We start from the raw sequence: 26,129 nt of genomic DNA on the forward strand, positions 1-26,129 counted from the left end.
TTTAAAATTGCTCGTGTTGATAATGGTAAAAAAAAATGCAAGAGAAAAAAACTCCCTGAAGGAGATAAAAGAGTTAGGCAGTAAAACAACTATTTTAACTAGTTTGTCAGTAATGTATCTTGTGGCACTGCCACTTTCAGAGTGCTGATAGATATGTCCATTCTTTATCACAATTAGAAAGAGGTTTACAACACACTAAACAAATGCACACATTAGTGCACCCAAAATTGTACCATTACCCTTTAAAGTTAAACTGTCTAATCTTTCCATTGTCAGAAGCAACAAAATTCTCCTGAACACGAATTTCACTCAATGTTTCATACATATTCTTCTTTGGCCTCCTTATCTCGAGAGACAATGGGTAAGCGCCTGGAAGTGGTCAGTGGTGTGTGGAGCAGCGCCTGGAGTGGCTAAAAAGGCCAATTCTAGAGTGACAGGCTCTTCCACAGGTGCTGCAGAAAAATTTGTTTGTCGGGGCTGTTACACAGTTGGGTCTCCCCTTGCGCCTCTGTCTTTTTTCCTGCCAACTGCTAAGTCTCTTCGACTCGCCACACTTTAGCCCCGCCTTTATGGCTGCCCGCCAGCTCTGGCGAACGCTGGCAACTGACTCCCACAACTTGTGATCAATGTCACAGGACTTCATGTCACGTTTGCAGACGTCTTTAAAGCGGAGACATGGGCAGACGGTGGGTCTGATACCAGCGGCGAGCTCGTTGTACAATAAACGTGTACAATGTGTCTTTGGGGATCCTGCCATCTTCCATGCGGCTCACATGGCCAAGCCATCTCAAGCGCCGCTGACTCAGTAGTGTGTATAAGCTGGGGATGTTGGCCGCCTCGAGGACTTCTGTGTTGGAGATACGGTCCTGCCACCTGATGCCAAGTATACTCCGGAGGCAGCGAAGATGGAATGAATTGAGACGTCGCTCTTGGCTGACATACGTTGTCCAGGCCTCACTGCCATAGAGCAAGGTACGGAGGACACAGGCTTGATACACTCAGACTTTTGTGTTCCGTTTCAGTGCGCCATTTTCCCACACTCTCTTGGCCAGTCTGGACATAGCAGTGGAAGCCTTTCCCATGCGCTTGTTGATTTCTGCATCTAGAGACAGGTTACTGGTGATAGTTGAGCCTAGGTAGGTGAACTCTTGAACCACTTCCAGAGTGTGGTCACCAATATTGATGGATGGAGCATTTCTGACATCCTGCCCCATGATGTTTGTTATCTTGAGGCTGATGGTTAGGCCAAATTCATTGCAGGCAGCCGCAAACCTGTCGATGAGACTCTGCAGGCACTCTTCAGTGTGAGATGTTAAAGCAGCATCGTCAGCAAAGAGGAGTTCCCTGATGAGGACTTTCCGTACTTTGGACTTTGCTCTTAGACGGGCAAGGTTGAACAGCCTGCCCCCTGATCTTGTGTGGAGGAAAATTCCTTCTTCAGAGGACTTGAACGCATGTGAAAGCAGCAGGGAGAAGAAAATCCCAAAAAGTGTGGGTGCGAGAACACAGCCCTGTTTCACGCCACTCAGGATAGGAAAGGGCTCTGATGAGGAGCCACCATGTTGAATTGTGCCATTCATATTGTCATGGAATGAGGTGATGATACTTAGTAGCTTTGGTGGGCATCCAATCTTTTCTAGTAGTCTGAAGAGACCACGTCTGCTGACGAGGTCAAAGGCTTTGGTGAGATCAATGAAAGCAATGTAGAGGGGCATCTGTTGTTCGCGGCATTTCTCCTGTATCTGACGAAGGGAGAACAGCATGTCAACGGTCGATCTCTCTGCACGAAAGCCACACTGTGCCTCAGGGTAGATGCGCTCGGCCAGCTTCTGGAGCCTGTTTAGAGCGACTCGAGCAAAGACTTTCCCCCACTATGCTGAGCAGGGAGATTCCACGGTAGTTGTTGCAGTCACCGCGGTCACCTTTGTTTTTATAGAGGGTGATGATATTGGCATCGCGCATGTCCTGAGGTACTGCTCCCTCGTCCCAGCACAGGCATAGCAGTTCATGTAGTGCTGAGAGTATAGCAGGCTTGGCACTCTTGATTATTTCAGGGGTAATGCTGTCCTTCCCAGGGGCTTTTCCGCTGGCTAGAGAATCAATGGCATCACTGAGTTCCAATTTTGTTGGCTGTATGTCCAGCTCATCCATGACTGGTAGAGGCTGGGCTGCATTGAGGGCAGTCTCAGTGACAACATTCTCCCTGGAGTGCAGTTCTCGGTAGTGCTCAGCCCAGCGGTCCATTTGTTTGCGTTGGTCAGTGATTATGTCCCCCAATTTAGATTTGAGGGGGGCGATCTTCTTGATGGTTGGCCCAAGTGCTCTATAGAATCATACAGCACAGAAAATAACCATTTGTCTATCCAATTAGTCCCACTCCCCTACTCTTTCCCCTTTGCCCTGAAATTTTTCCCCCCTCAAGTATTTTCCATTTTCCTTCTGAAAGTTATTTTTGAATTTGCTTCCACCACCATTTCAAGCAGAGCTTTCCAGATCGCAACAATTCACTGAGTAAAAAAATGTTTCCTCATGTCGCCTCTGCTTTTTTTGCCTATCACCTGATATCCGTATCCACTGGTTACTGACTCTTCTGCCACAGGAAACTGTTTCTCCTTATGTACTATGTCAAAACTGTTCAGGATTTTGAACAACTTTGTCAAATTTCCTCTTAATCTTTGCTCTTTTATGAAAAACAACCACAGTTTCTCTGGTCTCTTCACATAACTGAAGTCCCACCTCCCCGATACCATTATAGTAAATCTCCTCTGCATCCCCTCTAAAGCCTCACCACTCTTCCTAAAATGTGGTGCCCATAATTGGCTGGAGCCTAACCAATGATTTATAAAGATTTATGATAGCTTCCTTGCTTTTAGTACTCTATGTTTCAGTTTATAATGCAATGATCCTATATGCTTTAATAATAGGCTTCTCAACTTGTCCTGCCACCTTCAAAGATTTGTGTACACATATCTTGAGGTATCTCTGTTCCTGCACCCCTTTTAAAATTGTACCACTTTAATATATATTGCCTCTCCTCATTCTTCTCTGTGTTACATTTCATCTGCCACCTGTATGCCCATTTCACCATTTCCTCCTGAAGTCTGTTTGCTACATTTGAGTTTTCTATCATCTGTAAACTTTGAAAGTATGCTCTGAATACCCAAGCCCAGGTCATTGGTATATCAAAAAGAGCAGCGGTCCTATTACGGACACTGGGGGCCACAACTCTATACTTCCCTCCAGTCTGAAAAACTGTTCACCACTACTCTGCTTTCTGTCCTTTAGCCAATTTTGTACCCATGCTGACACTGCCCCTTCAATCCCCTGGGCTTTAATTTTACTTAAAAGTCCACTACACTACTTTTATATTTCACTGGAAACACTTCAGTAATTATGTTGGTACCCAGTCTACCAATTTTAAACGTTGGAAGCACATTACTGGGCTATAAATGAGTAGGCCGCCAGCTCATGCCACCATCGATTATGTCCCAAAATGGTACACTCACCAGCAGGTTAGCTCTAGTAATATTTTGGAATGGAGTTGGTGAGTAAAAACCATATTCCACTAGTGTTTTCTTCTCTAACACAGCAAGTAGGTCAGATTGTTTTAACTATATGGTAGCCACCTACGTTGCTGTTGAAAGGGTTTGCTGCATAAAAGGGAATATTTAACCTTTTTGTGCACGCACAGTAACATTAAGACAGGTTCTCCACTTTAAGAACATCCCAATGGTGCAGATTTGACAACAGAAATCAGCACAGTTTGATTTGCTTAGTATTAGAGAAGGGTATAAAATACATTTCAGTTGTGCACAATAAAGAATTTTACAAAGTTCTCTTTGATAAATTAAGAATCAAACTTACGGAGAAGATGTGCAATCAGTGGCATCTACATTACTAGAATGGACCCAATTCCTCGCTTGCTCTGGGGGGCTGTTCGAGTTGGAGGATGTTGTAGTTATTGAGGAATGGGAAGAAATGGATTCCATGCTTCCACTTGGAGTATTATCCACCACATTGTTGGGATTCTCAGCTAAAAGGAAAATAACTCCATGAAGAAAGTATACATCGCACAATATCCCGTAAGTACGGCTGAATACCATAGCAAAAGTAAGAAAATAAATGTATCTGAAAACATTTTTGAAAAATTAAACTGCATTAAAAATGGACCATTTTACAATGCATGCTTCAAATTACCATCCAGTTCTCCTGATCACTACAGATTCTATAAAACATGAGATAGGGAGAGGTGAGACCATAGTTCACAAAAACAATGAAAGGTGGTCTTTTCTCATTTTGCCACCACTTATCTTCTCTCTGCTTCTTTGTATAGATTCGATCAGATGTCTTTGCAATTGTAAATGCTGTCATGTAGATACTCTGCAAACAAGTCCAGCAACACCTCCTCAGTCCATGCGTCAGCAGCATGCTTGTTACGGTCTACATTTTCACCATTAGTTTTTTTGTAAACAAGCTTACATCTCAGTTTCTAGCAGCACAGGAATCCATTTCATGCTTCAAAGCTTTCCACACTGAGTTCTTTGCAAAGATCATTGAGGTAAAGTTTCCACTTTGGGCATAAACGAGAAATTGTGGCCAAACTGTGCTTATAATTGCACTGTTAGGTTAGGCATCAGGTTTCTGCTAAAATGTATTTGCAAATCACGAACGTACAATCTTCCATGAACCAGTACAATTGGACAGCGTAATAGATTGAATTGTTTCTTATCCATTAAGAAGTATTCCTTGACATATTGAAGAGTGATGATAATCTGGTGCAGTTTTATTAATGCAGCTGAAAATTGGTTTCTCAACAAAATATAAATACTTTCAGTGAGGATGTTCAATCTTCTACCTGCAATCACTGAAAATTACTTTAACTAGTCAGTTTCTTGGTAAATATTTCTGATGTGCAAAAACTTCTAAAACGTGCCTTCTAATGCATTTAAGAAAATTAGCGTAATTTGAACAGCCCTCCCTAACCAGTGCAATTGGCGGAATCTTGCAATTTCGATCTGGAGGTGTGGCCAGTTTTGTGGGCACGGCCTGATCCATACAAACTAAACTTGCGCCAGCGCAAAAGATTGTGGAAAAAGCAAGTCTAAGTGGTATGGGGCATTGACTCCCTTACGTTTACAATTCCTCAATCTTTTGTGCTGACTTGCTTGACTTTGCCCTTACACCTGGCACAGACACATCTGTCCATGACAGTATTGGTAGGATTGACCATCGCACACAGTCCTTGTGGAAACAAAGTCATGCCTTCACACTAAGGACAACATCCATCGTATTGTGTGGCACTACGTGCTAAATGGGATAGATTCAGAACAAATCTAGTAGCTTGAAGCTGGGCATCCATGAGGTGCTGTGGGCCATCAGCAGCAGCAGAATTGGATACAACTCGTGGAAACTTGACTCAATTATCCTTAGATATCAACAGGCAGCCATCAACCAGGATTTTCTGAGCTATTTTGTGTTCAAACTACATAAGCAGCATTTTATCGACGTCCGCCATCTTACTTTCACACTACTGTTTCCTCTCCTAGTGCTCATTTCTTTCTCAGTCTGTCCTTTTAAGAATTTTAGATTATTAAGATTCAGAAATATTGGGGGGAATTTTAACCCTGCACCGCACTGCACCACACCCCACCCCCCCACCGCCAGACATCAGGGGGGAGTATATTGTACAGGTTACATTGCTGAAACTGTGAAACCTGACCCCAACCCACTGTGAAGGCACCTACTTCCGATTTAACTACAGCAGCTTTGGGGATGTCAGAGAAACACACTCTGGAGAGGTGGATCCGAGATTGTATTATGTAAATGAGACTTTATTCCTCAGGTTTCGGCACCCATATAAATTTAATGGCTGGGGACTAAGGGCTGGGTTTCCCAGGGCTTGGGAAAGCTGGTGGGTAAAGGAAGGTGGGAGAGGCCAGATCCAGCAGGGAAGTTCTTTTCCACTGGTGCTTTTGGGCATGGAGTAACAGGGGTGCTTCCCACTGGCCTCTCAAGCAAACCTTTTCTTTCCAACTGCTCCACGAGCTCTTGCCCCCACTCCCTCTCCCTCCCCCCTCACTGCTGTATTCCAAGCTCCCACTGACCCCCGATTTCAATTGCCAGGGACCATTCCCAGCTTCAGTCTTGTACCTCCCATTCTGTCTGGTTCATGAGAGGAAAACAAAGCAAAAAAATGTGTCATGAGGTCCTGCCATTAAATTTGGCAGGACCTCAGTTTCTGGGTTTCCAGGCCACTGACACGCACCCCCCATTGTCCACTGCCTCCTTGCAAATATTGGGACCATCGTGTTTCTGTGCAGTTAGATTTTGAACCTTCAATCCCTTCAAACTGCTCAAAATATCCATTTGCTTGTGCAGTGACAATCACACCACTTTTTTTGTTCAACCACTTGGAAAATCGACTTCCAACACTGGTGGAAACTAGTTCAAAAAAAGGTGATAAGGCATATTGACCACTGGATGCAGCAAGATTGAGAGATGAAAATTATAGATTCAAAGATAACAAGCCTCATTAAAGCAGGATTCCTGCTCACCACAATTGCATACAAGTAGGAATTTCAATAAATGTAATTGCAATAGAACAAACTTTTTACCATTCACAACTCACCAAGGCTCCTTCGACAGCACCTTCCAAACCCGTGACCTCTACCACCTAGAATGACAAGGACAGCAGATGCATGGGAACACCACCACCTGCAAGTTCCCTTCCAAGCCACACACCATCCTGACTTGGAACTATATCGCCGTTCCTTCACTTTCGCTGGGTCAAAATCCCTTCCTAACAGCACTGTGGGTGTACCGACACCACACGGACTGCAGCGGTTCAAGGCGGCAGCTCACTACCACCTTCTCAAGGGTAATTAGGGATGGGCAAGGTTGTATGTTTGGCTAGTTTGCCACCGTTTATATATTTGGTTAGTCTAGCTAGGAGAGATTACTGAATCTTCAGTAATTTTCACGTTAACTCATTTATTATATACAGCTTTACTTAAGTCCGTATGACTCCTCTGAAGCCATGCTGCTTCTCCCTCCAGTCTCTCTCACGTGATCTCTTACATCATCATGGTGGGAGGTATTCCTCAGACTGTCTCAAACACTGTCTCAAACCCTTATACTACAGGCAATAAATGCTGGCCTACCCAGTGACGCCCACATCCCGTGAAAGAATAAAAAATATTGGAAATATAGGGGGAGAAAACAGGACTATAGAAATGGCCGTGTTAAAACAGGAATTGCCATTAAGTGACTCGCAAGTAAACGGGCACGACCGCATTTCAAAGCTGCCTATGAACACAGTCCAGGAATCGCCAAATTTTGATGCTGGGAGTCAGATATATATCTCGCAATCAAAAAAGTAGGACAACTTGTGGCCTAGTGTGTAAAGGCAAGTGTAACAGTAAGACAAATAGAACAAAAGCTCCACAGTTTGCTCCCACCTTGTACCATCAGCTGGTCTCAGCTGGGGCAGCAGTTGGTGCACAGCAATTGACTTAGCATCCCTAATCGATCGGCAGGGTGAGGGGAAAAGAGCTAGCCAGAGTTCCTGTTCCAATCTGGACAACCTGTTGGAAGGTGCATGTGAATGTCAGGTGAGGAACAGGAGAAGCTTAGCTCCAATCATTGTCATATAACCTGACACTCTGGGCAGAATTTTAACTTGCAAGGTTGGGGTGGGAGGGTGGGGGGGCGTAGAACTTGTGCAGGCAGGGGGTTAAATCCTTAAAAAATGCCGGGGTGTTGGAAACCTGCTCCCGATCCTGCTCAGTTCGACTTTAACCAGTGCACATGTGCAGGCACGCAGGAAACCACATGGGGATGTTGGGTCTGTTATTTGCATATATTGAGAGGCAATTAATTGTAAATTTAACTCATCATTCTGGCTTCAACAGCCAGCACACAGGTTTCCCAAGCTGTGTGAAACTCGCCATGGTCAACATGTCGAGAGCACAGTGGGGATTGTTGGTTGTGAAATTCTCAGGCTGGCACAGCTTTAAACTCAAACAGCACAGTTGCTTTCTTGCCTAGGGTGAAAGGCTTTTGCTCACAGGACTGGTTCTGAGAGTATACTTTCACTGCTTTACAGGTAATTTCCAACATTTTGGAAGTTTTTTCTGCTATCTTGGATTTTACTCACCTTGAGGTGCACTCCACTGCAGTATGGGAGCAGTTTATGCAGCTCTGCCTTGGATCTCTGATGAGGAACATGAGGAGCAACACCAGCAAAAACAGCAGCTGCCTTCTCCTTAGCCACATGCTACTGCACAGGATAGGGGAGAATGGACACAGAGCTTCATCTTGAAAGAGGCAATACCCCCAATACAGGGTATACAAGGAAGCGCTTTCTCCAAATGATTGAGCAACAGTGCTCAGGAAGCTCAGGCTCTCGTAGCAGGTCATTGTTGACATCTGCAACCTCCTGGAGCACGACCTCCTTCCAAAAACCACACATTGCCAGTGGTCATCAGGGTCATCACAGTCCTGAATTTCTTCACCTCTGGCTCCTTCCAGGGATCTGCTGGTGGTATCTGCAGGATTTCACAATCTGCAGTGCACAAGTGTATGTCCCAGGTGACTGATACCATGTTTGCCAGGGCTCCAAATTACACCCACTTTGCTACTGATGAGGCTAGTGAGAACCAAAGGGTGCTCACATGTACTGCAGTGGTTCGATTTCCACTGGTTCAGGGAGTCATAGACTGGACACACGTGACAATAAAGGCACCCTCAGATCAAAAAACAGTCCTTGTCAATTGAGAGGAATTCTTACTCCATCAATGTTCAGCTAGTATGTGACCACCAGCAGGTTTTCATGCATATCTATGCAAGATATCCTGGAATCTGCCATGATGTCTTCATTCTGTGGCAATCACATCTCCCACAGGTCTTTGCACCTCCAAGCAGATTCAGTAGGTGGCTCCTTGGAGAGAAGGGCAACCCTGTAAGCACGTGGCCGATGACACCTGTGAGGAACCCTGCATTGATGCAGAGGAAAAGTACCACTGGAGCCATGTGAGCACAAGAGTGGTCATAAAGCAAGCTACTGGGTTGCTGAAGATGTGATTCAGGTGCCTGGACGGATCTGGGGTATCCTTCAGTGTGTACCAGCAAGGGTGTCCAGAATGGTAGTGGTCCGCTGTGCCTTGCACAACATAGAACTGCAGAGAGGACTGGAGCTGCAGGAGGAGGAAGGTGATGACTGCTCTGTATCCTCTGAGGAGCAACAGGTGAAGCAGGATAAGGAGGAGCTTGATGTGGCCAGGATGCCTGCAGTCGCTCACCTTGCTGCCAGAGAAGCCCACAATGAACTCATCCAGAAACACTTCAGATAACCTGTGTGTGTGAAGCCTTAAGGCACTCCAATGCTAAACCCACTGCTCCCCACCACCTAACAAACCTAAATCATTCCCACAGTCAAAATTCCCTCCATCTCATTCACAACCTTTGCTGTCTTCCACTATTCTCCTCAAGGCTAATGTCCATTTGGAATGTAGGAGCCAATAATGGAGATGACTGGACTTTGTAGACTGAAATAAAATTCACGATTCTTTACTTTTTCCAATTCATTAAAGGCAAACATTTTCATAATCCCCTTGTACAATTAACAAGTCTTTCTGTTCCTTTTCCTATTACTTCTACATGGTGCTACCCTGGTGGCTTCAGCAGAGCTAGAGACAAGCTGCTCGCTCCCCTAGTCTGACAGTTGAGATGCCCATGCGGATGTCCTCTGGCTTTTGGAGTCCATGAGGGCCCTGCCAGAGACTGCTCCACCTGCACCTTCCCACACTGGGGAAAACAGACCAAAAGGAAATCACAACTGTTACAAAATCTTGGAACAATGCCAATTTTTTGAGTGTTTTCTAAAATATTTTACATTTGCAAATGTAATTTTAACATTTTTACGTAGGAAGATATGGTGGAATGGGGAAAGAACAAGAGAAAAGGTACAGATAGAGAAAGAAAACCAACTAATCTTCTACTCCCGTGAAATGCTTTCTGTGAGGATCCATGTGTATTCTGTACTTCAACACAAACAAGTGTGGTTTTAACAAACATGCAATTCCACGCTACTTATTCTACACCATTTGAATTCAGCTGGGGAGTTACTGTGGGTTCCCACAATCTACTTATTTGTGCACCTTTAAGGAATGGTTGTGCACTGTAGCAACTATAATTCATGGTTAAAGATTAATAATATCTCTGAAGTACTACAGGCTGTCCAAGAATCTAACCAAGAGGACTAACTGAACTGTAAGAATGATGTTCCAAGTATTGCTAGTGGTCAGAACCTCAAGATTAAATCACTAATGTTAAAATCAGTTTCTGGTATTTTTAATAACATGAAAGCTTCAATTTATGTGGAGGGGTTGTTTCTTTCTGAATTTTGTCCCGTAAGTAAAAACAAATTTAAATATATATATAAAAAAGAAACAAATGTCTAAATCTGAATTAAAAACAGAAAATACAGGACCTATCTGCCCTCTCAGGTGGATGTAAAAGAACCTATGACACTACTCGAAGAGGAGCAGGGGAATTCTGCCTGTGCCCAGACTATTCCTCAACCAACACCATCAAAAACACATGCCACTAAAAATGGCTTGCTTTTGTTTTAGGGTGTGGGGGTCGCAATTCGTGACCTGCCTGTGCCCAGTCCCATTGAGGCAGGCAGCACTTTGTGCTACCTCTTCATTTCCATGATTGTAGTGTTCAGCTGAGCATGGTCTGCATAGCTGGCTGGCTGAACGCTCAGCAGGGGGTCCAGCAACATGTGTCGCAAGCACGTGTTCTAGCTAGCCTGCAGCTCTTAAGGCAACCTGCCTTAAAAGGAGAGCTGCACTCATTAGAATGAAGCTGCTGCTGATGGTCTCTGGGTGGAAGAAGCAGCACCCCAGATGGAGTAACAGGGAAGTGAGAGGGCTCCCAGGCTCTCAGTGCTTCAACAGATCTCCAGCTACTCAGCTGTGGCAGGCTCATCACCCAAACAGTGCAACACAATCACTGATCCCGCTATTTGACATTACATGTAAACTGCAGACATGGGTCTCCTGCTTTCCACCCCCCTACCTTCCCTCACTCCAAACCTCCCCTTCTGATTCAAAGTGATTCCTGACAATGCAGCCGGCCACTGACGTCATCAGGCTGCGCCAAGGTGTACACTTGCGCAGATGGGCTCCTGCTCTCTGCGCGTGCGCTGCGTTCTGACTTGCCAGGACTGGTTAGCGCATGCGCTGATGACGTCATCGCGTGAGGTGTGCATCTTCGAGCAACGTGCCTGGCAGCCTCTGCGCATGCGCTTTACACGTACAGTAATGCAACGCTAATGCATTCACCCATGCGTCAAGCTCCGCTCCCCCCCCCCCCCCCCACCCACTTCGCTGCTCTCTCCGGCCGCTGCGCTCGTCCCCGTCCCTGGCCCGGCCTGCTCCGCTCCCCCAACCCCGGCCCAGTCCGCTGCCACCCCCCCCACCACCCACCCCTGGCCCGCTCCGCTCCTCCCCCACCCCCGGCCTGCTCCTCTCCCAACACCCTCCCCCTGCTCCCCAGCCTGCTCACTCGCTCTCTCCCTCCCGCCATTGTGTGCTGCCATGTGTTTAGATTAGGTTGCCTTCGTGTGATTATTTGAGCAGTGCCATCTTTAGTCCTGGCAGCTGCCTGAAGTCGCAGACTGTGACATTATAGTGGCACATTTGCAGCATGTGCCACTGCAGCGCCACCTAGTGGTAGCATTGTCAGCAAATGCAGCCCTTCTGATTTTCTACTTTCAGACACCCAAGAACTGCTGCCCGGCCAACTAATGCAGCCTCAGGAGGAAGGGCGAGGGCTTCACCAGACCTCCAATGAAGAAGCACCGTCACTTGATCTGACACTTGCAGCCACCAGCTCAGATACCAGCACTGCACTTACCTTAGAGGGTAATGTAGAATTGGGATCTACACGTGTTGGGTTACACGGCACAAGTGGGCTGCTGCCAGGCCAGGGGATAGGACAGTACATTTGCCAGGTCCCCAGAAAGAGAGCGCGGACGCAGGGGTTTCAGATGAGGACTTCAATGGGGCAGCCTAGAGGAGAATGCTGATGAACCTGCACACCAAGATGCTTGGTACATTGGCAGGACTGCCAACAGCCTCCTGTCACAGTCAAAGAGCATGGAGAAGTCATGGCACTAGAGCTTCGTCCAGAGCTCGGAGCTCTTTCTTTCCAGCGTGGAAATGGTAACCAGCTGAATGACAGCATTTGCAGACCCCTCCATGATGCAGCAACTGATGGCCAATGTTTCAGCTTCTACTACAGCACAGGCAGAAGCTCCCAACATCTCAGATGGAGGTAATAAGATCCATGTCTGCTGCCAGCATGGTTGCGAATGCTCGTCCTCAAAGGGGCTTGCAGGCTCTTGCAGCAGTCCAGCAATCTGTCCGCCAACAGATTACGAGGATTGCTGAGGCGCACCCTGGGGAAGTGGCAGTGCCTCTGCGGAACACGAACCTGCTGCCCTCTTTCAGATGACAGCATTCGTCCTCCCACCACTGCCACTCCGCCAGTGCTCTTGCTGCTGCCCTTCAGCTAGCCAACCCAAACTGCTACCACCCATGCCAAGGTGATGCAGTCAGAAGCCAGGTCCTCTGACCCAGAGCTACTTGAGGTCATCCTGCAAGACCATCTGCAGTCGCCCACTGAAAGTCAGCAGCCTTCCACCAGCCATGCTGGGGTAGTATTGCATATGAGTACTAGACCAGGCAAAGGCACCCACAGACAGGCACAGGGGTGAATAATTCAGTTTCTTTTGTATTATTGGCTGTGTTGTCGGATAAAGATGTTTTGGAAAGGCTTTTATTGGTGGCTTTTATTGCAGGATTTTGGCCAAGGACACTGTGATGGAATGTCACAAATGGATGGGAAGGTGGAGAATAGTGGAGCAATGGTGGTGAAGGGATGACATCATAAGGGAATCAGAGTCTCAGTATGTGCTCACAGACAGCCTGTCTGGAGCAAAGGAGTCCCAGAAGCCTCCTGCCTGTCTCCTGCTCTTCCTGAGGTGACCTCTGTATGCCTAGTGGCAATGGCAGTGCCCTCATATTAGTGAAGTTGTGGCGGACACAGCAGACCACCACAAACGTGGAGACACACTCTGGCGAGTATGGTGGGGCTCCCTCTGAGCAATCCAGGTAGTGGAACCGTTGCTCAAGAATGTCGATGGTCTGTTCCATGATGCCTCAGTTGGCTGTCGTTCTATGCTTATTGTCCTTGCATAATTGGATGGTGGAGGGGTCATCAGCCATGTCTACAGGGGGTATCCCCTCTCTTCAAGCAGCCAGCCTCTTGTTCTTCATGGTAGCCTGAGGATGGTGGGAATAGCAGACTGCCTCAGGATGAAGGCGTTATGGCTGCTGCGAGGATTGCAGGTATTCACTGACACGATGGTTTGTACTTGGTTGCACACCAACTGCACATTAATGGGGTGGAACACTTTGTGGTTCTGGTACTTTTCACCATTGACATGTGGGGCCCACACAGCCAAGGGCATGCACTTGATGGCTCCCTGCACCACTGAGAATCCCATTACTCTGTCAAAGCCGCATGCAACTCATCCTGCTTCTCTCCTGGACAGAAAACCATAAACTCGACTCTCCTTGCACAAAAGGGCCGGAATTTTGCCACTCTTGGCGGCTCCGGGGCGGAAGCGGATGAGGGCTCCGATCCTGCTCCGTGCCTTCTGGCCACCGGCATCACGCGCGGGGCAGCCAATTAGCTGCCCCGCAGCGTATTTTTGACTTGAAAGGCCGCGGGCAGAATGCTGAGCAGCATTGGGGGTGGGGCCACATCTGGAAAAGGTTGTTGTAAGCCATTTAAAAAGACTTACAGCAATGAAATGGACGAGTTGATTCTTACCTGACATCAGAGGAAGACAGCTGGTGCTTACTGTGGAAAGCTTGGAGGAGGATACCAAGGCTCTGCATCTGCAAGGATTGAAAGAGGACTGGCAGTGTCCAGGAGCAGGAAAGAAAGAGAGAAAACATACAAGCTGCAGAACCAATCACCAGTAATGGCAGGGAGAAGTTTCCGCACGGCCCCCAGATTTTCAGAGGAATCACTACAGGTCCTCCTCCAGGCGGTAGAGGTGAGGCAGGAGGTCCTCTTCAATGCAGACGACAAAAGGTGGCCCTCCCATGTGACCAAGAGGGCCTGGCTGGAGGTCGTGGAGGTGGTCAGCAGCCATGGTGTTGTATGGAGGACATGATCCAACGTCGCAAGCGGGTCAATGACCTGCTTCACTCTGCCCGGGTAAGGGGCATTCCTCATTCATCTCATTGTTAATGTGTCAAGGGAGGGTCTATGTGTCCTCAAGCTGCAAGATGGAAGCCCACGATGATCATTGCGTGGCTGCTGTCTTGCACTGGGACGCAACATGGGCAAGTTTGAGACGCACGGTGATCCAGAAATGTTCAAATTGGGCACTGCACTGGCAGAGCAGTGAAATGCAACATTAACCCCTATGGGAGAGTGTGAGAGATACCACCTAATATGTCTAAACTAAGTATTTTTGTTTAAATAGGAAAAGAGGGCACATAATGCCAGAGAGAGGTCCCAGACCAGTGGTGGTGTTGCCAATCAGGCATACCTTACCAGAATGGAGGAGGATGCCTTGGTGCTAGCAGGAGAGGATGGAGGATGCGCCGTAGGAGATAGTGAAGCCGGCGGACTTGGCCAAGAAAGTGAGTGACCCTGTATGTGGTGTAAGAGTGTATGGGTGGGCAGTGGGGGGGTGATTGTCTAATGCACTGAAGTGTGCTCTCAAAAGTTGACTCATACAGATGTGACCAAAATGCAGTCAATAATATATACTTAAGTCTGGAGTGCTGATCAATATGATTTTTCCTCTGGGTGAAACACAGCAGCAGCCAGGAAGCGTCTCAGTGGCTCAACCGTCCATCTCTGAGTGGCTCAACCGTCACATCCTCGCACCTCACCAAGCGTCACGCAGAAACTTCCACCATGGTTGGGATTAGTATGTCCGCGGAGACGCGTTCATATACAGGTGTAAGCACAACACAGTTGCTGGGCCAGCCCAGAGTGAATGCCCCTGACTGACCTGCTGGTGTTCTAATAGCCACATGAGTACAGTCTATCACATCCTGTACCATTGGGAACCCAGCTATTGTGCTGAAGCCTCTGGCTCTCTCAGCCTAACTGGTGTTGTCCATCTTGAATGTGATGAAATTGTTAGCATGTTGGAACAATGGAATCAGTCACAACCTTTATGCAGTGATGCACTGCTGCTTGGGAGACTCTGCACAAGTCTGCCATTGAAGCCTGGAATGAGCCGCATGCATAGAAGTTAGGAGCTATTGTAACCTTCAGAGCGACCAGCATTGGATGGCCACCGAGGCAGTTTGAGGCAACATCCACTGCCAGCATCTCACAAAGAGATGTGACAGTCTCCCGTGACAGCCGCAGTCGTCTTCTGCACTGGTGTTCTGACAGCTGCAGGTAGCTCAGACGCGGGCGGTATACCCTGCCTGCTGGGAAGGTGTATCTCCTGATATGTGTTCGCATCCAGCCCACTCTGCCACCTTCACCCCCTCCCACATAACAAGGATACACTGGGCCAGCTGGTTGCGTGTTCTCATGTCCATTTGAACTTCTATCCCTCCTTGGGGCACAGTCCTCCTCATTAGATGATCCGCCTCCAGAGGGCACAATTCCCACTGTTGCACGATGACCAGATGCAATGACCACAGGTATTAGCTTCCAGCTGTTAGTACAGGCACACACAAAACTCCCTTCCTTTCACCCAATTACTCAGAGCAGCTGGGGCCCGAGCAGCAGTGAGTTAACACTCAGTTGAACCCTTCTGTACAAGTTGCAAATAACACCAATTGCTAGGACACACAAATACCATCAGAATAAATAAACAGCAAAAAACAGTACCTCCAACTTACTGACCGATTCACTGCCTGCCGCCCTTTTAAACTTGCCGGGTTCCCGAGATGCCCCACGAACGATTTACGGCCTTTAAATTAGACGGCCCAAGTAAAACAGCTGGCAATTGCTTTCTCGATGACCTTAACGAGCTCTCAATTGCTTTTAGTCGAGCAGCGACTCGATCTCACTCGACTTCCTAGGTGCGTGAAATGGTGTCTGTGTCGTCATGACGATGGGGACCATAGCCAATGTCATCACACGCCATTTTACCTCACGTACGCCTCCAACGGGACCCGATTCCCCAAGGTAAAATTCAGGCCGGGGCCTTTGTCACCCCCTGATGCAGCGATGGATGATGAACCTGCATATGTTTGCAATGTCACCTGCTCCTGCCTGGAAGGATCCGGTCATATAGATGTTTAGGACAATGGTGGCCACTGCCAAAGCCATCCTTGCCCTGCTGTGAGGCTGCAGGTCCTGTTAAAAGAGGTGGCACAGTTCTGTAACCTCCTGCTTGGTGAATCTCAGGTGCCTCAGGCGTTGTTCCTGGGTGAAGTGGAAGGAGAGCTGTTCCCTGAAAACCCATGGGGGGTAGGGCTTTCTGTGCAGAGCCCTCCTTCTCCACTACACAGAGTTTCCTTTCTCTGCAGCCTCTGCTCCATTTGTTTGTCGTTTGCAGACCCAGAGGCAAAGCAACTACTGTCCCCATAACTATTGCAGCCTTTGTGTGAACAAGTCATAATACTCCTCTGCCCTCCCTGTTAGAACGCAGCAACAATACCTTCCAAATCCAGCAACTTACCCTAACACCTCCAAATAGACACCACAGTACTTCCACAAACTGTTCAAATGCAGACGTAAGTCAATAGCACCTCACCTGCCAGTTGAATGGCTGGCCCTTCAAACAGCACTAGTAGGGGGGTTCCCTTGAGCAGTTTGTTCAATTGTGAGTGGTTAGCACAGGCATTCACTGGACCTGCGTGGGCCAAGTTCACAGAACATGTGTCAAATCAGCCGGAACAGCTGTGTGGACATCACAATCTGCCCACTGCGAAGGTTTCTGGCACACACACTGCATGCTCGCACTAGCGCTCTTCCCAGTAGGGGATGCTGTGCAGGTCACAGCAGAAATACTGTGTGCACCATTATTTCCAGTGTAGAGCTTCCATTGTGCCGGCACCAGCGGTGCTATGGAACCTAATTTTGTGACCATGATCTGGCCACTTATCTCATTGCTGTGTTTGGGATCTAGCTATGCTCAGATGAGCTGCCACGTTTCCCTACATTACAACAGTGACAACACTTCCAAATTACTCCATTAGCTATAAGGCACTTTGGAAAGTCTTGAGATTATGAAAGGTGCTGTATAAATCCACGTTTTCTTTTTAACGATGTAACAGGTCTTCCACCATTTTTAAGAGAAAGGACAGATTAATGTTTATATAAGGTGTATACTAACCATGTGACAAGCTTTTTTACATTTGTTCTTGGGATGTGGATGATACTGACAAGGTCACATTTATTGCCCATCCTAGATACCCTGAAGGCATTAAGAGTCAACAATGGGATTAACCAGACCAGGTAGGGGTGGCAAATTGCCTTCAGTGAAGGACATTAGTGAACCTGCAGCTTTCATGGTCATTTTTCTGGTACCAGCTCAGAAAGTACCTCATTTATTTAATTCAATTTCCTAATTTGCCATGGTGGGATTTGAATCCATAGCCTCTGAGTTGCTTGATGGCTGTGTTTCAGTGGTGAGAATTGGAAAGGAGAGCTTTTCCAAAAGTTATTTAATGAGCTACGTGTATTGAAGAAACTGCAGGTACTTGGAGATACAATCAATTGTGAAGCATTAAAAACAGAAAATGCTGGAAATACTCAGCAGGTCTGGCAGCATCTGCGGAGAGAGAAACAGTGTTAATGTTTCAGGTCTGTAACCTTTTATCGGAATTGTAAAGAATTGCTTGGTTGGGGGGGGGCGGGGGTGGAGATACAGAAATAGTTATCAAAGCACTCTGTTGCTTTACAGCTTGGCCCTTTATTGAGGCAATTTTGGCAGAGGCTTCAGGAAAGTGAAAGCTTTGTCAAAAACTAATATATACAGGGTACGAATGCATAATAGTTTAACCTTCAGAAGAATAATATTATATGATTATGCTGTAACAACTTTTCTTCCTTAAGAGCAGAATACTGGCACAATAACAGAGTATATGTCAAAGGCATATGAAGCTAATAAAACGCTTCGAAATCCTGAATACCTAAAATAAAATCTGTTTAGAGATTATTAAACCCATTAACTGCCTCTGCAACAGGAGTCAGCTTCTTTGTCCCTCTGTTCCCTTCCTCAATTGATGCAGTGTCATAAAGGGATTTGGTTACCTTTCAGTTCGGATTTAGGGCTTACACCTGGAACCTTAATCCATCAGATCTCTTTACAAATGCTGACAACCCTGCATTTTCACTATTTTCAGTTTATGTTATTAACACTCTGCTTATTCAGTGCAGGTGTTGTAAAAATATTAAATATTAAATTATAAAAAAATACTGTGTACCAATCTTAATTCAGATTTCATTATTACTCATCAGTAACTGAATATCCATCCAATTCAGTGGAGATCCGTAACATTAGTGGCAACTGGATTTTTATTCTTCCTTCCTTTTCCTGCCAAATTTCTCTCACGACTCCTGTGAAAGCATCGATTCCTGGCTCAATAGGTGCCATGCATGCTGAAATGTCTAATCAAATTGTGAGAACTGTGAGGTTAGACAGTGAGCGTCCTCAGGTTATTTGAGCACAGGGAATAACAAAGCCAAGTATCGACCTGAAACATTAACACTGTTTCGCTCTCCACAGATGCTACTAGACTTGCTGAATATTTCCAGTATTTTCTATTTTTATTGCAGCAGTATCTTGCTTTTGTATTAAAGCCAAGCATGATTCTGTCTTCATCCAACCTCTATGCATTCACATTTCTAGTGGGGTCACTGGAAGTCCATAGTTATATAACTTAGGTTAAAGCAAGTTTACAGCAAGTTCCTTGGCTGATTTTCTCCACCCTAGCCTGGAGGTACTGAGGTTCATTGTAATACCCTTATTACTAGAAAAACAGAAATTGCTGTAAGTTAATGTTTTGAGTATTAACCCTTCTGCAAACACAAATGATAACATATCTATGCATTCATAACATTTTCTGTTTTTTTGTTTCAGATATCCCCCATTTGCACTAATTTGCTTTGTACCCCTCCTGCTACTCTGGCTATAAATAGCAAACTAAGCATAGGCTAAGGGTTAAACCTGGCCCTTATGTAACCTGCAACAGTCAGCTAATAACTGCTTCAGTTATCTGAGCTATCAGAAAAGCCACAAGATTTATTCTGTTCACAGGGATGATGGACACATGATCAATTAATGGGCACTATGCTAATTAATTCAGAAAGAACAATTACTCCACTACTCATTCTCTGGAGAACATTTACTGAATAGAAATGAGATTCTAAAAGGAACACTTTGTTCATGACTAGGCTGTTCCCATTAAGAAACTTGTTCTGTATTTTGAAAAGTTCTCTCAAAAACACATTGCTTTTAGGGATATGTGAGGTATTCCTTGCAAGTACAATAGTAAAAACCTTAGGCAAGAGTGTGGGATTAGACAAACAAGCATCACCTGTAATCTTTTTCAATTGTTGAGTTTACACCAGTGGGTGTGTGCCCCATATTTGGATAATAAACAAAAATTATTGTTTTTGTGGGTTCCAAGTGCCGTTTCATGGATTTCAGTGAATTACCAAATGTTTCCTCCAAGCGTTCAGTTTTCACAGCAACCTCCAAATTAATCCAGAATATTGCAGCCAGAGACCTTGCTCACAAAAGGTTCCACCACCCTTCACGCCACTCCATCCCAGGCTCCACTGGATCAGTGCAGTATGGAGGGATTGCTGCCTTGCTTTAGGTGCTACATTTGCATGAGATGTTATACTGAGGCTCCCATGTATAAGCTAACACCACCGAAACAGATTTATCTTATTGCTGCTCGTGAGGGCTTGCTCTGTGCAGATTTGCTGCAGTGTTTTGTTATATAACTGGGCACAACGGTGCATTGGTTATGTTACTGGACTAGTATCCAGAGCCCTGGACTAATAATCCAAAGAATCTGAGTAAAATCCCACAATGACAGTTAGAGAATTTGAGTTCAGTTTTAAAAATCTGGAAATAAAAACTGGTATCAATAAAAGTGACCATGAAACTTCTGTAAAAACCCAAATGGTTCACGAATGTGCTGAAAAAGAAACCTGCCATTTTTACTGGGATTGGTCTATGAATGGGGAATCCAGTTCCACTCCAACATGCTGTCCTCTGAAGTGGCCTAAAAGCTATTTTGTTGCATCTAACCTGCGACAAAGAATATCACATGGACTGCAGTGGTTCAAGACGTTGAACCATCACCAACCAGGGATGGACAGTAAATAAGGCCTTCCTAGTGATTTCCATATCGTGAGAATGAATTAATTTTTAAAAAAGAGACTAATTCAAAAGTAATTCAGTGGCTGTCCTGAGGATATAAAAGAATTCAACTTCATTCTTCTGAATGGAAGTTTAAATGCATATCAAAAGTGGTCATTCCAAAGTAAATTCAAGATGCAGCCTCCTCAAGGACTTATATACAAAGAACAAAGAACAGTACAGCACAGGAACAGGCCATTCAGCCCTCCAAGCCTGCGCCGATCTTGATGCCTGCCTAAACTAAAACCTACTGCACTTCTGGGGCCCATATCCCTCTATTCCCATCCTATTCATGTATTTGTCAAGATGCCTCTTAAACGTCTCTATGGTACCTGCTTCAACCACCTCCCCCGGCAACAAGTTCCAGGCACTCACCACCATCTGTGTAAAGAACTTGCCTTGCACATCCCCTCTAAACTTTGCCCCTCTCACCTTAAACCTATGTCCCCTAGTAACTGACTCTTCCACCCTGGGAAAAAGCTTCTGACTATCCACTCTGTCCATGCCACTTATAACTTTGTAAACCTCTATCATGTCACCCCTCCACCTCCGTCGTTCCAGTGAAAACAATTCGAGTTTATCCAACCTCTCCTCATAGCTCATATGATAGTTCAAAGATCATAATACACGGAGTTTTCTGCCTTATTGATAGTGCCTTTGAAAAACAGTTCTGCCTCATTGAGTTGAAAGAAAGCAGCATGTCAGTCAGGAATCTTCAACTTTGTTTCTCAAAAATATTTTGTAATTAATATGTCACTGTTTGGGAAGTTATGGGTCTTACCAAACAGGGTCCTCTAGGCTGTGAGAAACAACTGCAATGTAGCACACATTAGAGCTATTTCTGAACCAGTACTTTGGATATAAGAGTGCAGCAATCGCTCATTTGTACTGTCAAGTTGATATGATCCTTCTTGTGCACGTTAATATGGCCTCTATTCCTGCCATTAATTAATTGGTGCTTTTCTACACTATCATTTCCTTGTTGCCCTTTTTATGCTGACATCTTGTTTAAGACCAACCGAAGCGATTATTGACCTGTACCATTATGTCATTTGCCATCTCTTAGACAATCTATCCTTGTAGCTTTACCAAGGCCCACAGAATTTGTTTTTATCAACAAAATCACCATGACAATTTCTTCCAATTTTCAATTGCCAGGAGTTGAACATCCACCCAAGTTTATTGTTAAGAGTGTTTTCACCCAGCTCTTAGTCACAATCACTTTGCACTAATTTGAATAGATTAAGAAATGTTTATAAATTCTTCTCTGTATGGAGATTGTTACAGAAAAGGGAGACTCTCAAAGAAGAGAATGGGTTTACATTTATATTGTACCTTTTACATCCTCAGGATGTCTCAAAGTTAATTACTCTTTGAAGTATTGGTACTGTTGTTACATAAGTAAATGTGGCCCCCAATTTGTGTAAAGATCTCATATAGCAATGAGATAAATGACCATTCTGTAACTCTTTTTTGATGATGTTGCTTGAGAAATAAATGGTGACACCAGGGAGAACTCCCCTGTTGTGTTTTGAATAGTGCCATGAGATTTTTTTACATCCACCTGAACAAAGAATCAGGGCCACAATTTAATGTTTCATCTGAAAAACAGCGCTGTTAACAAATCAGTACTCTCTCAGTACTGCAGTGAAGTGTCAGTCTAGATTACATGCTCAATCCTGGAGTGGAGCTCGGAGCACCTGAATCAGAAGCGATGATGCTGTCAATGATCCAAGCTGACTTGTGATCAACAAACAGAATGCTAAACAATCAGACTTTCTGACATTCTGTTCAATAATCATAAGGATGATTATTGATACCAAATATTAATTAAGTAGAAGAGACTTACTGATGCAGGAAACTCCTTGCAAGAAATTACTTTAGTCAGGGATGCTCAAGGCAAAAAAAAAAGCTGCAGGAATGATAACCAAGGAAAGAAACTATAATTAAAGCAATTTATCTTTTACAAAATAAATGTCAGCATGGCACTGCCAACTTCTTTACTACATTAGAAGCTCAATCATGTTCAGGAGAATGAACAGGGAATGTCCCACAATTATTGTGCTGAATCAAGAGAAACAAAATGTCACAATTAAAAGTTAAGGGAACCTGACAGTAAAGATAACATGAGTAATTATTTAGCATCAGCCTTAACTCAGTGGTAGCACATTCCCACCTCAGAGTGGGATGATTTTTGGGTTCAAGTCCCTCTCCAGGATTTGAGCACATGAGCTGGACTGGCACTTTAGCCCAGTACTGAGGAAGGGCTGCACAGTCAGAGGTGCTGTACTTGAGATGAGATGTTAAACCAAAAGGACAGATGAACGTAAAAGATGTCATGGTAATTTTAGAGGAGCAGAAAGTTCTCCTGGTATCCTAACCAAGATTCACCCCACAAACATCACCAAGAAAGCAGGTTTAGTTTAGTTTAGTGATACAGCACTGAAACAGGCCCTTCGGCCCACCGAGTCTGTGCCGACCATCAACCACCCATTTATACTAATCCTACACTAATTCCATATTCTTACCACATCCCCACCTGTCCCTATATTTCCCGACCACCTACCTATACTAGGGGCAATTGATAATGGCCAATTTACCTATCAACCTGCAAGTCTTTGGCATGTGGGAGGAAACCAGAGCACCCGGAGGAAACCCACGCAGACACAGGGAGAACTTGCAAACTCCACACAGGCAGTACCCAGAATTGAACCCGGGTCGCTGGAGCTGTGAGGCTGCGGTGCTAACCACTGCGCCACTGTGCCGCCCATAACTGGTCATTCATTGTTGTTTGAGAGACCTTGCTGTGTGCAAACTGGCTGTTAGCTTTCCCTTACTAAACAACAGTGATTGCACTTCAAAAGTAACTAAGTCTGTTTAGTGTTAAGATTGGAGGGAAATGAGAATAGTTAAATTACAAAGGAAAAGTAGGTAGCTGAATGGCCTTTTCTTATTTTGCCCCACATTTTTACAACAGTTACTGGTCTTGAAATCTTGTAAAGCTGATCTCTGGAAGAGATTAATCAGAAAAAGTGACTTGAGACCATAGAGGAACTGAGTGGTACATTTTGTAATCAAGTAGTCTATCACCACTGGAGCCTGGATTCAAATGCAGCCCAAACTGATAGGATGGAAGTTTCCTCTCCATGTCAATTGTTCTATTCAAAACAAAGTTCTTGTAATGTCAATAGAGTTTCTGGAAGACAGAAACTGATTCCTTCCTTCCTTATGGCCTCCTTGTCTCGAGAGACAATGGGTAAGCGCCTAGAGGTGGTCAGTGGTTTGTGGAGCAGCACCTAGAGTGGCTATAAAGGCCAATTCTAGAGTGACAGAGTCTTCCACAGGCACTACAGGTAAAGTTGGTTGTCGGGGCTGTTATACAGTTGGCTCTCTCTTACACTTCTGTCTCTATTCCTGCCAACTGCTAAGTCTCTTCAACTCGCCTCTCTTCAGCCCCGCCTTTATAGCTGTCTGCCAGCTCTGGCGATCACTGGCAACTGGCTCCCACAACTTGTGATCAATGTCACAAGACTTCATGTTGTATTTGCAAATGTCTTTAAAGTGGAGACATGGACGGCCGGTGGGTCTGATACCAGTGACGAGCTCGCTGTACAATATGTCCTTGGGGATCCTGCCATCTTCCATGCAGCTCACATGGCCAAGCCATCTCAAGCACCGCTGGCTCAGTAGGGTGTATAAACTGGGGATGTTGGCTGCCTCAAGGACTTCTGTGTTGGAGATACGGTCCCGCCACCTGATGCCAAGGATTCTCCAGAGGCAGCGAAGATGGAACGTGTTGAGACGTCGCACTTGGCTGACATACATTGTCCAGGCCTTGCTGCTGTAGAGCAAGGTACTGAGGACACAGGCTTGAAATACTGGGACCTTAGTGTTCTGTGTCAGTGTGCCATTTTCTCATACCCTCTTGGCCAGTCTGGACATAGCAGCGGACGCCTTTCCCATGTGCTTGTTGATTTCTGCATCGAGAGACAGGTTGCTGGTAATGGTTGAGCCTAGGTAGGTGAACTCTTGAACCACTTCCAGAGCGTGGTCGCCGATATTGATGGATGGAGCATTTCTGACGTCCTGTCCCATGATGTTCATTTTCTTGAGGCTGACGGTTAGGCCAAATTCATTGCAGGCAGCCGCAATCCTGTCGATGAGTCTCTGCAGACACTCTTCTGTGTGGATGTGAATGCAGCATCGTCAGTAAAAAGGAGTTCCCTGATGAGGACTTTCCGTAGATTAGATTAGATTAGAGATACAGCACTGAAACAGGCCCTTCGGTCCACCGAGTCTGTGCCGAACATCAACCACCCATCTATACTAATCCTACGCTAATCCCATATTCCTACCAAACATCCCCACCTGTCCCTATATTTCCCTACCACCTACCTATACTAGTGACAATTTATAATGGCCAATTTACCTATCAACCTGCAAGTCTTTTGGCTTGTGGGAGGAAACCGGAGCACCCGGAGAAAACCCACGCAGACACAGGGAGAACTTGCAAACTCCACACAGGCAGTACCCGGAATCGAACCCGGGTCCCTGGAGGTGTGAGGCTGCGGTGCTAACCACTGCGCCACTGTGCCGCCCTTTCACATGTTTGGTCTTCGTACTTTGGTCTTCGTTCTTAGACGGGCAAGGTTGAACAACCTGCCATCTGATCTTGTGTGGAGAAAAATTCCTTCTTCTGAAGACTTAAACGCATGAGAGCGCAGCAGGGAGAAGATGATCCCAAACAGCGTGGGTGCAAGAACACAGCCCCATTTCACACCACTCAGGATGGAAAAGGGGTCTGATGAGGTGCAGCTATGTTGAATTGTGCCTTTCATATTGTCATGGAATGAGGGGATGATACTTAGTAGCTTTGGTGGACATCCGATCTTTGCTAATAGTCTGAAGAGACCACGTTTGCTGTTGAGGTCAAAGGCTTTGGTGAGATCAATGAAAGCAATGTAGAGGGGCATCTGTTGTTCGCGGCATTTCTCCTGTAGCTGGCGAAGGGAGAACAGCATGTCAATGGTGGATCTCTCTGCTCGAAAGCCGCACTGTGCCTCAGGGTAGATACGCTCAGCCAGCTTCTGGAGTCTGTTTAAAATGACTTGAGCGAAGGCTTTCCCCACTATGCTGAGCAGGGAGATTCCATGGTAGTTGTTGCAGTCACCACGGTCACCCTTGTTCTTATAGAGGGTGTTGATATTGGCATCGCACATGTCCTGTGGTACTGCTCCCTCATCCCAGCACAGGCAAAGCAGTTCGTAGAGTGCTGAGAGTATAGCAGGCTTGGCACTCTTGATTATTTCAGGGGTAATGCTGTCCTTCCCAGGGGCTTTTCCGCTGGCTAGAGAATCAATGGCATCACTGAGTTCCGATTTTGTTGGCTGTTCGTCCAGCTCATCCATGACTGGCAGAGACTGGGCTGCATTGAGGGCGAATATCAGTGACATCATTTTCACTGGAGTACAATTCTAGGTAGCGCTCCACCCAGCGGTCCACTTGCTTGCTTGAGTCAGTGATCGTTTCCCCCGATTTAGATTTGAAGGGAGGCAATCTTCTTGATGGTTGGCCCAAAAGCTCTCTTAACACCATCGTATGTTCCTCTGATGTTTCCGGTTCAGAGGCCAGCTGAATACAACTGCATAGGTGTTGCTAGTAGTCATTTGCACAGTGCCTGGCTGTCCTT

At 45.8% G+C, this 26,129-nt stretch overlaps 1 protein-coding gene across 3 annotated transcripts in view; it reads right to left on the reverse strand.

Moving 5' to 3' along the window:
• The window catches only part of arhgap10 (Rho GTPase activating protein 10), a 270,345-nt gene that overhangs the window by 6,555 nt on the left and 237,661 nt on the right, over window positions 1–26,129 (reverse strand). For all 3 annotated transcript variants that reach the window (XM_068041246.1, XM_068041258.1, XM_068041249.1), the window contains one exon: window positions 3,865–4,033. In XM_068041246.1, the coding sequence (XP_067897347.1) occupies window positions 3,865–4,033 (169 nt within the window). The remainder of the gene's footprint in view (window positions 1–3,864; window positions 4,034–26,129) is intronic.

This window comes from Heterodontus francisci, chromosome 1 (assembly GCF_036365525.1).
Source record: "Heterodontus francisci isolate sHetFra1 chromosome 1, sHetFra1.hap1, whole genome shotgun sequence".
Classification (NCBI taxonomy): Eukaryota; Metazoa; Chordata; class Chondrichthyes; order Heterodontiformes; family Heterodontidae; genus Heterodontus; species Heterodontus francisci.